Raw genomic sequence first — 15,120 nt, forward strand, 5'->3', positions numbered from 1 at the left:
CTACGGTCGCAGGTTCGAATCCTGCCTCGGGCATGGATGTGTGTGATGTCCTTAGGTTAGTTAGGTTTAATTAGTTCTAAGTTCTAGGCGACTGATGACCTCAGCAGTTAAGTCGCATAGTGCTCAGAGCCATTTGAACCATTTTTTGTTACATTGGTACAACATCGTTTTCGGCGTGAGTATGGACTGCGACCAACTGACGATGTCCCCACTTAACGTACCGATCAAGGCATGGGACAAGCGGCTGCGGGAAACTTTTGAGTTTGCTTTCGATGTCGGGCCACCATCCTAAGTACGCATTTGCAGAGGCCACTGTTGAATTAACCCATACAGCCTCCCGAGCCCTCGCAGGTCAGTGCGACAAGCAAGTCAAGAATGAAGTGAACCAGACACCAGCTCGTGATTACCAGATGTGCGCCATCGCATTCGTACAGCTACCGCAAATGTTACTCCTGGAATGCTACATAACGTTGTTAGAAAAGTGAACAATGGATGAGATGTCTATCCCGCCACTAATGGCGTGTATTTCGTAGTGTATCAATTGATTAAAAACATTTTGAATTGTCATACTTGTAAAACATGCCGTTGAGAAATATCTCGATTACTTCAAAAGGTATTAAATTTTATGTTAGTATATGCTTAGCCTGGACATCTTGTATGTACAGTGTCTCAAGAAGCGTTTGTTCGTAATTCCATTAACTCCATTGGCTCCGATTTCGCTTTGTGCTGGAGCAAGAGCGGAATATGATACTCGCGTTTCTGAACTCTGGCCAGTCGAAACAAGAGGGGCGGCTGAGTCCGTAGTCGTGCTGCCTGTCCGCCAGAGACGGCGCGCTCGCCGTCAGCAGGTGCGACGCAAGGTCGCCGCCGCGCCGCGCCGCCACAGATCGATCCCTCGCCTGCGCTCACGCCGGAAGCTGCCAACGCAGCGGCGCTCAGCTGTTTGCCCGCGGCGCGCCCGGACTGCTGCTTCGTCTTGCAACAAAACTACACTGACGTCGCACACATTTCAGTGATGACGTAACGACATTATCCAGGTGCAGCTCTACTTCTACATCGTTACTCTGCCTGCCAGAGGATTCATAGAACCATTTTCTTACTTCTCTGCCATTCCACTCTTGAATGGCGCGTGGGAAAAAGGAACACCTAAATTTTTCCGTTCGAGCTCTGATTCCTCTTATTTTATTGTGATGATCATTTCTCCCTACGTGGGTGGGTGTCAACAGAATATTTTTGCATTCGGAAGAGAAAGTTGGTGATTTAAATTTCGTAAATAGATTTCGCCGCAAGGAAAACCGCCTTTGTTTCAGTGACTGCCACCCCAACTGTCGGTGAGAATGCGCCGCACTCGTTCCCCGAAAGGTCGTGATTCAAAATTTGACGTGGGCTTCTCGATTTACGGTATTTTTGTCGGGGCTCAGCGTGTCATTGAGATCTAGATTTGGTCGGTCGTCTCTTGTATAGCTTAGCCAAGCTACGCTCACCAAAACATACTCACAGAAGCGTACTAAGCCATAAGAATATGTACACTGGTGTGCAAAATTTAAGTAACAAACCACTATTTCCCCTTCCTGCGTCTAATTCACGATATAATGATACAAATCGTCAATCAGATATCCGTACGGTGGTGTCCTGCACGGAAGGTGGCATTCTGGTAAGCGGACAACCACGCCAACGATGACGTCAGGGCACCTATGAAAACTGGTTGCTTATTACTTCATTATACCACTGAACAATGCTTTTCCCCCAATGGTGATGCTGTGTTCCAAGACGACAGAGCCCCTGTTCACACATCCCGCATCGTCCGGAACTGGTTTCATCAGCAGGAGGATGAGTTGTCGCATCTCCCGCGACCATCACAGTAACCGGATCTCAGTATCACTGAGCTTTTGTGATGTACTTTGGAGAGAAGGGTACGTGGTCGCTGTCCACCTTCCTCGTCGCTGTCTGCACTTGCCACTATTTTGCAGGAGGAATAGTATAAGATTCCCTTGAAAACCGTACACGGCCTGTATTTATCTGTTCCCAGACGACTGGAAGCTGTTTTGAATCACACCGAGTTTCCTGTACTGCAGTAGGCAAGGTAATGTGTTGTGAATTTGGTCGTTCCGTATTTTTGCCCCACCACTGTATCTACAGTCCTAACACATTGACATCCTCGCGGCACAGTTCCGCAGCACGCCATTAGGCTTGTCAAAATATGATGGAGTAGCCCATTCATGAAGTACAAATGGTCGGAGGCCATTTTGTTTTGGGTCCTCTAGCGGGGTGTTGCGGTACTGTGGAGCGAGGATTTCAGTGTGTGCCAGGGCTACAGATAAAAACACTGCTCAGAGGTGACCGTTAAAACTTTATGACTACCCCTTGTAAAACAGGGAAGTGGGGGCATGTTAGTGCTTATTTTCTAAGTTTCTTTTACAATTTGTCGTATTCACACCGGTACTTTTTGTGTAGCAGAATGATGTGATTGATATCAGTTGTTTGAAATGCATTGTCACGGAAATACGGCTTCCTCAGTCCGAGATCAACATATTCGAATCTCCAGCCCAGGAATGTGGCACTGACGGTGTTCATGTGAATGGAACTGTAGCTACTGAATGGAGGGGATTACTTTGAGAAACTAGAAACTGCAAGGTGAATATTTGGAACGCCAGACACAGCCATAGGATCGGGTACATCTCTTATCCCCCCCCCCCCCCCCTCCTCAGTGGTCACGTGTTGCAGTCTCAAGGTGGAGTGAATAAAGTGAAAAATAAAAAGCGGTAAGGTGTCAAGTGTGTTTCTTGGGGGGAACTGCCACTCGTCCGCGAAGAAAATCTCTTAGGAGCTTCATACGGCGCTCGTGATACATTTACTAGCGTAGTCGATACGACAGCATAGGGGAACTCCCTGCAGACCTTGGATGGAACAACTGCTGTAGAAATTCTTGGAGTAAAAGCGTTTGCTGTCTATGTTACTTCCCACGTTCCGTCGCATGAGAAGCCAGGAGGCAGTCGGCGGAGCTTGTATTGTCTTTTTTTGTACCGTACGGTGCTTTTAGTCCGTTATGTGTAGAACGTAAGTAATGAAATCGCAGTTTATATTCTTGCCTTATGCTCAAGTAAAGGTGCCCTGGCCTTCTCTTTTTCTAAAGCGTACAAATTCTTTTATGACTTTGGAAAGGGCCTTTATTTATACCTGGAATGCATAAGTTTACTTCTTCATTACTGAATTGCTTCCATTCGAACTTCATTGAGCCATTTGTTGACACATCTTCCATTTCGTAGCATTCGAGTCATTTCAGATTGGTACGTATCGTCTAAGTCTATTAATATTTCTAACGCAATTATTGTGGGAAGCTTTTAATACTAGCTTCTCGAATAGTAACTGAGAATGACTCTTTCAGCAAAGTTATCAAGTGCCAGATAACAGTGCGTATTGTCTTTTTCGCTTTTATCATATGATGCCTGCTAATCTACTTGTATCACACTCTTGCGTTAACGCACATGTTCTTATAAGTTTTGTTCTTATGTGTTACTTACGGAGGAAATAATTTAAAAGTTAAATTTCTGAATGGTTTATTTCACTGTAGAAATAGTAACTGCGCTCCCACATCACTAGTACTGAACTGAATCAAAATTCGTAGCGTGATACATGCTCGACAGAAAGTAGAGAGAACTAGTGGAATGCAGATGTTTCGCACAGTAGCACTCGTCAGCTGTGGATTAATATCAGACGGAACCAGCAAACCGATTCTGTGTATTGTCTTGGTCTCGGAAGATGTTAATGTTCGTCTCGAAACAAGCGCTATGAGTTATTGCATTCTTCCTCAAGTTCCCGAAGGCGAAAGTACTGCATTAACGTTAGTCTCTAGCTACTGGTAAGACGGCTTAATTTGTTAAATTAAATGCCTTGCGAGAAACGGTATCACTTATTCAGACTTGACGCTCTCAACTTCCTGTATCACCAAACACGATGCGATTTTCATTAATAACCGTAGTTTTCAAAATTTCGCTTCTCCTATTCAAACTTGTGTTTTAATTTACTAACAGCAGCACACCAGGAAAGTACCAGTTAGGGGTACATACTTTCTGAGAGACGAATAGTGAGTGATGCATGTAACTGTTGCAATCTCGCGTTCCACGACTGGGAACGACAAGCGTGCATATACCGCACGTGATCCATATTTTACGCTACCTGTGGTACCCGGGGTCCGCAGCTCATGGTCGTGCGGTAGCGTTCTCGCTTCCCACGCCCGGGTTCCCGGGTTCGATTCCCGGCGGGGTCAGGGATTTTCTCTGCCTCGTGATGAATGGGTGTTGTGTGCTGTCCTTGGTTAGGTTTAAGTAGTTCTAGGGGACTGATGACCATAGATGTTAAGTCCCATAGTGCTCAGAGCCATTTTTTTTGTGGTACCCGGCTTCGCTCAGGATGTTGATATAAGATTGTGTGGTAGTAGGAATAAAAGGATAAACTTTAGGAGGTAAAAGAAATTATTGAAAACATTGTAACTACTGACAATACTTGTTAAAGTACAAGAGGTAATTTTTTATTGAAAACAAGTTCTAACTATTTACTATTCTTGTTTATAACAACATTTTTCATTTTGTTATCCGGGGTGTACATGTACAAATTTTTGTAGTTTCCTACTCGAGGCAAGCTACGTATAGCTGACCATGAGAGAAGCAGGAGTATTTGAGGTTGATGCTGTAATATTTTTAAGTTGGTGCTTGCGCTTTGTTAGCTGTAAAACTGTAGACTAATTTAATTGGAAATTACAGTCTTTTAAACTGACGTTCGAACCCACAATGGGCCTTTCTTTATATATCCATACCAGTGGGGTAGCCCCACTAGTGACGAATTCCAGAACATACTCGAATGATTCACAATGTTCCAGAATATTCCACAACATTCGAGAGTGTTCTGGAATGTTCCACGATGATCTGGGCTGCTCCGGGATCTACCCGAACGTTCTGGAATCTTCACGAATGTTTCATACTATTCCCGAACATTCCAGAACACCCCGGATATCGTAGAACAGTCCGGAATATTGTGAAATGTTCTCGAATACTCTGAAATGTTCTAGAAATTTTTAAAGGGCGAAAATTACCAGACCTTATAGCTTGAAAAGCACGCCCTTCAGATGAAAACTGGAACCTTCTTCATGGATGTGGTTAGTGGGCTACCACACCATATAACTCCCTTGATCGTAGCGGGACTCGTTCCTGAATTTTAGCAGCACGCACGTTGTACCCTCACAGATATTATGTGTATTGATTATTCCTTTCATTATTACTTTCTGTTTGCTTAGCGAACATCTCAACCTTCAGAAACTGTGCGCTGACCTTTGCTCGCAAGTATCGGAGATACAGTTGAATGTGATGTTGTGTATGGTACTGGTTCGTCTGATGTAATATTGCGACACAATAGACAGCTGCCATGCTCTGGAGACTCAGTCAGTGCGCTCAATATTCGCGTATTCGTCTCCAGCGGAACTAATATATGCCAAAAGTCAATCTTAAACCGTGTTAAGACATTTTTTCTAGTTTTCAAACTCTGTGCCCGCGTTTGCATAAAATATGATTAAAGAGTCCACATTATGTAAAAACGCAGTTCTAGATTTATTTTTACCCCTTCGTGTGTCGCGAGAGTTGAGGTCTTCTCACTCCCAGGCCACAGACCGCCGTTTATTTCCTTTCTCGTCATTTAGTTTTTCTGTGACACTACACATTTCAGCCACAGATGTACAGTTTATGCAGCATGTCGTTTTGGTTGTAATGAGGCTATTCTGAGTTTTGTGAGATAAGCTCTTTATGCTTTTGATTTAATACTGTTGCTCTTTATCTTTTTCGTAGAGACATCTTCCTCTTGTTTCTTTAATGGTTAAGAAATAAAGCGGTGAGGAAGAAACGTCGTGTCAGAATGGCTCGTAGGCGCATTTCCCTTGGAAGACAAGGTTCTGAGTTCGGCAGAAGTTTCATATTGCCGGAGAGTTGACAATTTTTGACTCACGCGTTGCACGCAGAGGTTCAAGTTGGTAACGTTAAGTTTGTGTGGGCGTGTGTTGCAGCAACAACCGCCAGATGCGGAACAAGGCGGAGAAGCAGCGGAGGGACAAGTTGAACAGCTTGATCACCGAGCTGGCGCACCTGGTGCCCATGGTGGCGCAGTCGCCGCGCCGCATGGACAAGACCTCCATCCTGCGCCTCAGCGCCACCTTCCTACGCATGTACCGCTGCCTGCGTGAGTACCGACCAACCATTTCTCTCTGTCTCTCTCTCTCTCTCTGCTTGCTAACCGCAAGACTTTCCCCGATGTTTCAGAGACAGCGGTAACGATTGGTGGTTGTTGTTAATGGTGGTGGTGGTGGTGGTGGTGGTGGTTATACGGCCCCACCCTGCACAGACAACCACCCTCGTTAAAATAACCAAAACGTTTAGGCACTAGAGAGGTACAGTGACAGGTAAGGGGAGAGAAAACTCGCACAGCAGAAATCAACACCTTAGTTTCGCTCAGTTGTACTCGAGAAGCATCTCCTATGTTTGCTCTGTCGTGGAAGTATGTCACTCGACTTTACAGTTAAGACTACACCCAAGATAACCAGCGGGCCTAAACTTCTGTATTGGAAATATCGTCTGTCCGGGTGACAACGTTGACATTTTTACTTGCAAGTATAAATTTTCATGATACAACCCACACTACGTACCACTGCGAAGATATTGTGCGTTACAGAAATGCCACAGATGCTATTTGTGGTTTGACGGGCTAGTAGTAGCAAATGATGATAATGATATTAATAACGCGATCTATCAAAAATGTAGAAGGTTCATACGAATAACTCTCACCAAAGACGATCGCAGTTCAATGGAAAATGCTATGCACTATAGTGTACACTGTATAGAAAATCTGATACTCGACGTCATCACTGACAGCAACAAAACAAAATCTTACAGTGTGTAACTCTACTACACGACAACTCACCTCGCTAAGCAACAGCGCACTTCCAGAGATATAATTTACTCGCTTGTTTAATCAGCGATAACCTCTCAACCACAACACAACAATATATAACTGGAATACCAACGTATTGATAAGTCACGTTGACCAGCAACATTCAAGAACTATCCATGGTTCAAGTGGTCAACCTGCTGTACACGCTGCATATCCCAAAAGATTGGCAATGACTTTCATCGAGCGTATCGTTGTTCATCGGAAGACGAACGTTGTTTCCATGACATTGGTGCTTTCTTCGTCTCAGGCGCCAAATACGCGTTTTGTCCTCTGGGAATATATGGTGCAAAAGTGAAACACCCTCCTCCCTATAGCTCGTTAAATGCTTGGCTTTATTCTCTTCTGAAAGTAGCTGCGACATCCAACGTGAACACTTCTTTCGATTGTCGATAGACAGTGCACTGCTAATGCAAGTATAGAATTCGTTGCAATCTGCATCACATGAATATGATCATCGGCTTGAGGCAACCCTTCGAACCGTCACGCGTTGTCATCTGAGTTGTGCATGCTTGGCTGCCCTGATTTTTATTCGTCTTGCACGTCTCTTCCGCGTTTATAAAATTCCAATGCCACTCCTGTTTTTTGTGACATAACACTCTCTTCGTAATCTCTCACTAGCTACCACAAGTGCTGCTGATATAATGTTGTTCGCTAGTGATACGGCCTATCTGTAAACTAGATGAGCGTTCTTGCTGGTGAAAGGATCATTCGGACGTGAGAATACACTAGAGCTGCCGTGGAAGCAGACTAAGGACATTTTTCATATAGCAGTGCAGTGCAGTGTGAAGTGACAGAAGTCGAGTCTTCTCGAGTGTATTTCTTGTGATAGGTAGGATTAGTTTCATTTCTGACACCATACCTGAATTTATCTCTATATTTACTTGACATTTAAAAGATATTGGAACGTATGCTGTCGCTAAATATGTGTCTTGGTGACTACTGTTCTGTAAAATATAAGTTAAAACCTTTACGGAATAACTGTGCAGTACAGTTCCAAAAATTTCTTCAAATGGGTATATTCATTTTTGATCTCCCATCCTTATTCGGGATGATTTGATGCGCCCCGAGTCCCTGTCCTCTGACAATCTCGTAATCTCCGAGTAGCACTTACACCCAACACCGTTGATCATTCATTCGGTATCTCTGTTCTGTGGCACAATTTTTACCTCTACCATGTGGGTTATTTTCTGAGGTCCTAACATGTCCTATCACCCTGTCCCTTCTTTTCGGATTAGAAGCTATAAAATGTATTATTTTCTGAAGAAAATACCGGCGGGGTCAGGGATATTCTCTGCCTCGTGATGACTGGGTGTTGTGTGATGTCCTTAGGTTAGTTAGGTTCAAGTAGTTCTAAGTTCTAGGGGACTGATGACCACAGATGTTAAGTCCCATAGTGCTCAGAGCCATTTTTGAAGAAAATACACTGTACACCATTTACTTGTGTACAGATTTTTCTTGTAAGAAACAACCTTAAATACTTTTAAATAATTTCTCCATAAGGATTTAAAAAGCTTAGCGGAATCTGTCAATGCCTTTAGGGGAAGATTTTGGACATACACATTTTAAATTTCGCCATAATTATTGATTTACATTCGTATCTTAATTTAACGTGCTTAGAGGAAAATAAATTCTCCCGGGACTTCTTTCTGGCTGAATCAATTGCGCTGCCGATTATTTAAAAAGCGCACTGTGGAGGACTTAGTGTGACGACCTGGTGGAACTCCCCGTTGCTCCGAGCGGTGTAGCTGGACGAGGGGAGAGGAGGTTGGTGTCACTCCCTTCAGTTTGCCGACACGCTACACCATGTTCCCAACCAGAGAACTCCATATGCCGATTACAATGCCGGGCCATTAGGTACATTTCTGAAATTGGGGCCCTCGTCTCCTGTCCTGTCAATATTATGGAAACAATGTCATCGTATTCCTGCCCGAAGAGCTAATGTGTCACTTTAGATCACTTGAGTTTTGTGTGGCCAAATACCAGCAACTTCGGTATTGATACAGCTCGGACTTTTCCAACCCTGAGTATTTCAATTTCAAGTACTCTCTCTCTCTCTCTCTCTCTCTCTCTCTCTCTCTCTCTCTCTCTCTCTCTGCAACCGTTCATGTAAAACCTTGACTATTGTGTTCATATTTGCTAGCTGAAACGTGCTCGGCGTCTAATTTTTGTTGTGATTGACAGCTCCGGCTGGACGTGCACATTTTTCATCCAGTTGTGACAGCTTCCCTCTGTTTCACTTTCAGTAACATAACTGTGGACAGCACAAGTACAGCAGGTGTTTTTACTGACGACTCTGGCAACGTCGCCCCTGGGAATGGGTTAGATTAAATTATATACTTACATGTACAAAAGCGTAAGAATAAATATAATGTTTTCAAATTAATTTTGTACATATTTATTTTAGTTTTTCCTCCATCGTTCAGAGCATTCTTCATCGGTCTCAATGAAATAAGCTCTAGACGTTAAATTATTGCAATTAATACAATGAACGTGGTTTTTGTTTACACAAGGAAAATAATTTCCGCTCAGCTGGATCACGAATTGTACGGAGTGAATGAATCCATACATAATATTAATTATCTGTTAAGATTTGATTAGCTGTGTAACGATTGAAAGGAAGGAAGAAAATGCATCCTCCAACGCCTACATTTTGAAGCTTCATTTCGAAGCACTTTTCGCCCTTATAATACTGTTCTTACCGAAGCATGTAATATCTCATGACCATATTTGAGGCACTCATATTTTAATGAAACTGCTTCGTGATCGAGACTTTTCTTTTTACTGGAGGAAAGAAAATTATGAATGAAATTACTGTGGAAATGAGGGTATAGGAGATTAAAGTACAAGTTCCGGTTGGATCCAAATGGCGACGGACAGCCGGCCGGAGTGGCCGAGCGGTTCTAGGCGCTTCAGTCTGGAACCACGCGACCGCTACGGTCGCAGGTTCGAATCCAGCCTCGGGCATGGATGTGTGTGATGTCCGTAGGCTTGTTAGGTTTAAGTAGTTCTAAGCTCTAGGGGACTGATGACCTCAGAAGTTAAGTCCCATAGTGCTCAGAGCCATTTTTTTGGCGACGGACATCGGGTGTTTCCTCGCCAAAGGAACCACTACGGCGATTTAGGAGACCCGGGCGAAATCTAAATGTGACTGGACACGTGGGTTTAAACACCGCTCCTCGAGAAAGCACGTCCTGTGTTTTAATCACTGTGCCACATCGTTGATTTTTTTTCTTGTAGTTTGGTGCACTTATTCGCGCTCTTCCATTCTACAGCTCCTGTGAGATAATATAAAGGGAAAAAATCTAGCTCACTATGTTACTATCATAATGGCACAATATCTAAAAGAAACTGGAGCTTATCCGGGAGGCTAGAGAGGGGGTAGCAAGTAGTCTTGTGAAGATTGTCATGGTCACCACAACTACACAGCCTGCTGAGCATCTCCTGATTTGTCGTTGTGAGTTTACCATGATTCTCTTTTTATATTTATATTTTTTCCGAGCACAGACAGTGGTGCGATTGACGGGTAACGGAAAAGAAAGTCGCATGAACTATCCGATGTTGCGTCTCGCTAGGCAGTGAGGGAAAGAGAGATACAGTTACTTAACAGTTAGTGTTTGAAAGAAGTAAGAAATACAATATTCCTGTGTAGCGACTCGTCTTTATGATCATGGAAGGCATGTTGTAACGAAATGACTCGAAGCATGATGTGTTAAATATGTGCTGTACTAGTTTCTGTGTGTAGCACCACTGATTTCGAAATACTTGAACGACAATGCACCATTTTAAAAAATGCGTAGTTTTAAACTTTGTTTTATACAGGCCAATCCACAATGTGAATCAGTTTTATCAGTACTTATTCCGACTAACGTATGTTCCGTCATAATTTGTAGGAAACAGTTCCTTTCATTGTGTGAAATACACTATGATGGATATCATATAAGTTTGTTTTATTAATGCACATTATCAGTTTATTTTGAGTAAGAAACAGCAGTACAGAGCATGAGGGTCAAAATCATTAATGGCAGTTTTTAAAGAATACGGAAACATTGTTGGGTGTGTCATGTCTTTTCCAGTTTAATCACCAGGGCAAGAAATGAGTGTAAAAAGCGTCTTCAGTTTTAACAGACCGCTTCAGCTGTATCTAGTATTTCATTTTTAGATCACTACCTCTTTCATGGCACTGAACATTTGCATAACAATAAACTAGGAAGGAATAACAAGCCTGAGACATGCAGTAATATGATAATTTTCTAAAATTATTTTAAAATTTAAATTTAAAAAAATTATTTAACTTTTACACGAAAATATTAAAATATTTATACCCACATAACTGAAACATTTGAACTGGAAAGCTCGGAACTGTGTACCAAAATTCGTTGTCTGTCAGAACCAATCACCCCAACGACATACCGTGTTTTAGCGGTGTTTTGTTCTGACGGACAACGAATGTTGGTACACAGTTCCGAGCTTTTCAACTCTAATGCTTCAATTATGTGAGTACAAATATTTTAATATTTTAACATAAGCTTTTAATAGTTTTTTTAAAAATAAATTGTGAAATAATTCTAGAAAGTTATCGTTTCAGAGGATGTCTCAGGGCTGTTATTCCTTCCTGATTTATTGTCCTGAAGATAGTCACCTGAAGACGTGGCTTTTAGTACCATGAAACCGGTAGTGATCTAAAAGTAAAGGACTAAATGCAGCAGAAGCTATTCGTTAATACCCAAGAAGAAGACCTATGGCTGTGGTTGTCCTACGTACAAGGATGTCTGCAGAGTGTGAAAACATATTTGAAGATTAGTACAGTATCTGGTAAACGGTTCGTATTGAGACTGTAAGTAAAGCTACGAGCAGAGTTCTGGAAAATTCATTCCAAGTGGCGCGGAGAGAGAGGCAAATATTTCTGATTTGAACTTCCGATTCCGTTATTGCATTTTTGGTAGCTTCATCCTGCGACTCTTACCAAATTGACACGTAAGTGGCCTTTGTGCGAGGTACTTGTGCAGGCGAAACTTGTACGATATTATTTCCACGTGCTTCTGATTTGAGGGCGAGATGCTAGCAATCGCGTGGAAATTTGTTTCCAGTTGCAGAGAGTCGAGCTCTTGAAATCAGAGTTAAGGGCCCAGTGAAATACAATGTGTGTGGGTTAGTAAGCGAAGGCCATTCCAGCCAGCGGAACCAGTTTGCAGATACGCTGAGGCCAGATTTATGGCGAGAGGATAGCTGAAGCACTCTCTCGGCGCTGCCGAGGACCCTGCTGTGTATCCTACCGTACTGTCGCAGTTGGACGCCCACGCGGTCATCCGCTGTTCGGCATTTGTAGCCGAATCCTCTTCACTGATGGTTTACTGAGGCTGCTTTGTAGTTTCGGTTCAGCGACGTTGTCTGTACAGAAAGGAAGAAAGACTGGGTTTTAACGTCCCGCTGATCACGATGTCGTCACCTGCTTCGATAGGGCTGGATGGGAAAGGAAATCGCCCGTATTCTATTCAAATGAACCATCCTGATATTAGTTGTAACAGATTTACGAGCACCACGGGAAACCTAAAGGAGGATTGATGGAAGGAAAGTGGAACTCTGGCATAAGGGTACGGCGGCTGTTACCCATGACAATGACGCAGCATTATTTCGACATTTCCTGTGATTTCATAGTGCAGTCTCTAAGCAGCCACGGTCTTTTTGCAGTAATAGCGCGTTACAATGCGTTTAACCGCACGTCTGACGAGTACGATGTAATATTAGGCGGTTGTTTAAATGTCATGTGACATCCGTTTCTAGACTTGTAACTCAAGCACAATATTTCTTTTAATTTTTAAATTGGTAATGTTCATATTATTGTGGTCTTCATTGTGAAGACTGGTTTGATGCACCTCTCCATACTACTCTATCCTGTGAAAGCGTTTTGTATCGGAATAACTACTACAACCTACATCTTTCTGAATCTCCTTACTGTATTCATTTCGTGGTGTCCCTCTACGATTCCCCAACCCCCCTCACTCCTCCTCCTACGCGCACACACACACACACACACACACACACACACACACACACACACTTCCCTCCAGTACTAAATTGGGGATTCTTTGATGTCTCAGAATGTTTCCTATCAAGCGATCCCTTCCTTTAGTGAAGTTGTGCCACAGATTTCTTGTTTCCTCAGTTCTATTGAGTACCTCCTCATTAGTTACGTGATCTAGCTATCTTATCTATAGCACCACAATTCAAAAGCTTATTTTCTGTTCATGTCTAAACTGTTTATGGTCCACGTTTCGCTTCCATACAAGGCTACCCTTCCGCCACATAGCTTCAGAAAAGGCTTGCTAACACTATCTATATTCAATGTTGAGAAAAATCTCTTCTTGAGAAACTCTTTTCTTGTAATGTCCATACACTTTGTGGAAACTGACTGTACATTCGAAGTGATTTATTTTGTTGTAGATCCGTTTGAAATGACTATATAGCCCTGTTATCGGCAAAAAATTTAAAATGGCTGTGTAGCTTACTCTAGGTGGGGGGGAACAGCCACGAGGACTTCATCTTAAGCCGCGCCATGAGCGGCCGCCTAACAGTTACGTGTGGAGATTCTGCTTGATGACAGGGTTCAAATTCTTGCCAGAAAAGTCCGATACTATTGTGTAGTATTTCAACTGAAGCCTCAGTATTTCTCTGAAAAGGCACTGGGTAAGTTCTCTGAAGCACTTGGAGACTTGACAAAACTGCGAGTGTGGATGTCACTGTAGGAAGTAAGAATGTTAATTTTTAATTTTTCGAACTAACTGGCCGGCCGCAGTAGCCGAGTGGTGCTAGGCGCTTCAGTCTGGAACCGCGTGACCGCTACGGTCGCAGGTTCGAATCCTGCCTCGGGCACGGATGTGGGTGTTGTCATTCGGTTAATTAGGTTTAAGTAGTTATAAGTTCTAAGGGGCTGATGATCTCAGATGTTAAGTCCCATAGTGCTCAGAGCCATTTTTTACGAACTAATTGCCCAAAACATATCCCCGCGGTTGCATTACCTTGACCTTGACCGATGTGACAAGGCCGTATCTTCTACATGAATAAAAATAGGAACTGGAGGTTAATTATAACGTGCGCAGCGAAACTTCCTCTATGTGGGTGTTGCCGTTCCATGTGGTTGCCATAGGGGTCTTCGTGGGGCAGGTTACATAGCTCATTCATTAGCCTGTGTGGGTTCGAGTAGAGAAGGCATCTTGCGTTTTCAGATCAGCAGTTCAGTTACAACTGTGCAGCGTGATTTTCGTCGGGAGTTGAGCACTGTAGTGCTCAGTGCATAGCGTAATGCGTCGTCACAGGAACCGTGCGCTCGAACGGCAACGCTGAGCGTGCCCAAGTTTCTGTCGCCGTAACGCGGGAAAGCACGCTGGGGAGTCTTCCCGAACGTGTGGAGCAATATCAGGCAGGACAGAATGTGGTTTTGAACATAGACCAATGAGATGGAACGTCTCGTCAATGAATACAGTTTCAGCTGATCTCTCAAGAATCCGTTGTTTATTGGTAGCTGCGATTTGTTTTGATAAAATGACGAGAAACGTCGTATAGATGTTTAAATAATTTTAAAATTGTAATTTGCGTCGTAATGAAGGTAGTGTTTCAAGGCAAAGACACATTGAAGAACCGCGAAAAACAAATTTTTCTTTGTATGAATTGTTATAATTAAATGTCAGATATTAAAGTATCAGCGATCAAAGCCTTTAGAAGACAGTAACGTACAAGACAAAGTCGTGTGTTAAAGACGTTCAATGCAGCGTTATTAATAGAGACGTCGAATTACAAAGTAGTGTGTAATGTGTTGCAGGTTCGCGTCTCGCTACCTCCAAATTTTTTTCATCACTTTCGCGTTAACTAATAGGTACTGAGACTTCTAAAACATACATATATTGCGTAATACTCGATATTACGAGAATATACGCGCGCTTTCTCTTAGGTGTGTATCTCTCTCTCTCTCTCTCTCTCTCTCTGTCTGTGTGTGTGTGTGTGTGTGTGTGTGTGTGTGTGATATTGTTTCGTCTTGTATTTCACACGTTCTCAAGTTCAAGGTTTTACTAAAAGGTGAGAAACGTGAAATAATTTTTATACTTTGCGAGAGACTACAGCACATTTGTATCGCAC

At 43.0% G+C, this 15,120-nt stretch overlaps 1 protein-coding gene across 5 annotated transcripts in view; it reads left to right on the plus strand.

Moving 5' to 3' along the window:
- LOC126480743 (uncharacterized) overlaps positions 1 to 15,120 on the plus strand; it is a 1,220,032-nt gene that overhangs the window by 988,267 nt on the left and 216,645 nt on the right. For all 5 annotated transcript variants that reach the window (XM_050104017.1, XM_050104016.1, XM_050104015.1 and 2 more), the window contains one exon: positions 6,050 to 6,222. In XM_050104017.1, the coding sequence (XP_049959974.1) occupies positions 6,050 to 6,222 (173 nt within the window). The remainder of the gene's footprint in view (positions 1 to 6,049; positions 6,223 to 15,120) is intronic.

Source organism: Schistocerca serialis, chromosome 5 (genome assembly GCF_023864345.2).
Source record: "Schistocerca serialis cubense isolate TAMUIC-IGC-003099 chromosome 5, iqSchSeri2.2, whole genome shotgun sequence".
NCBI classification, from domain to species: Eukaryota; Metazoa; Arthropoda; class Insecta; order Orthoptera; family Acrididae; genus Schistocerca; species Schistocerca serialis.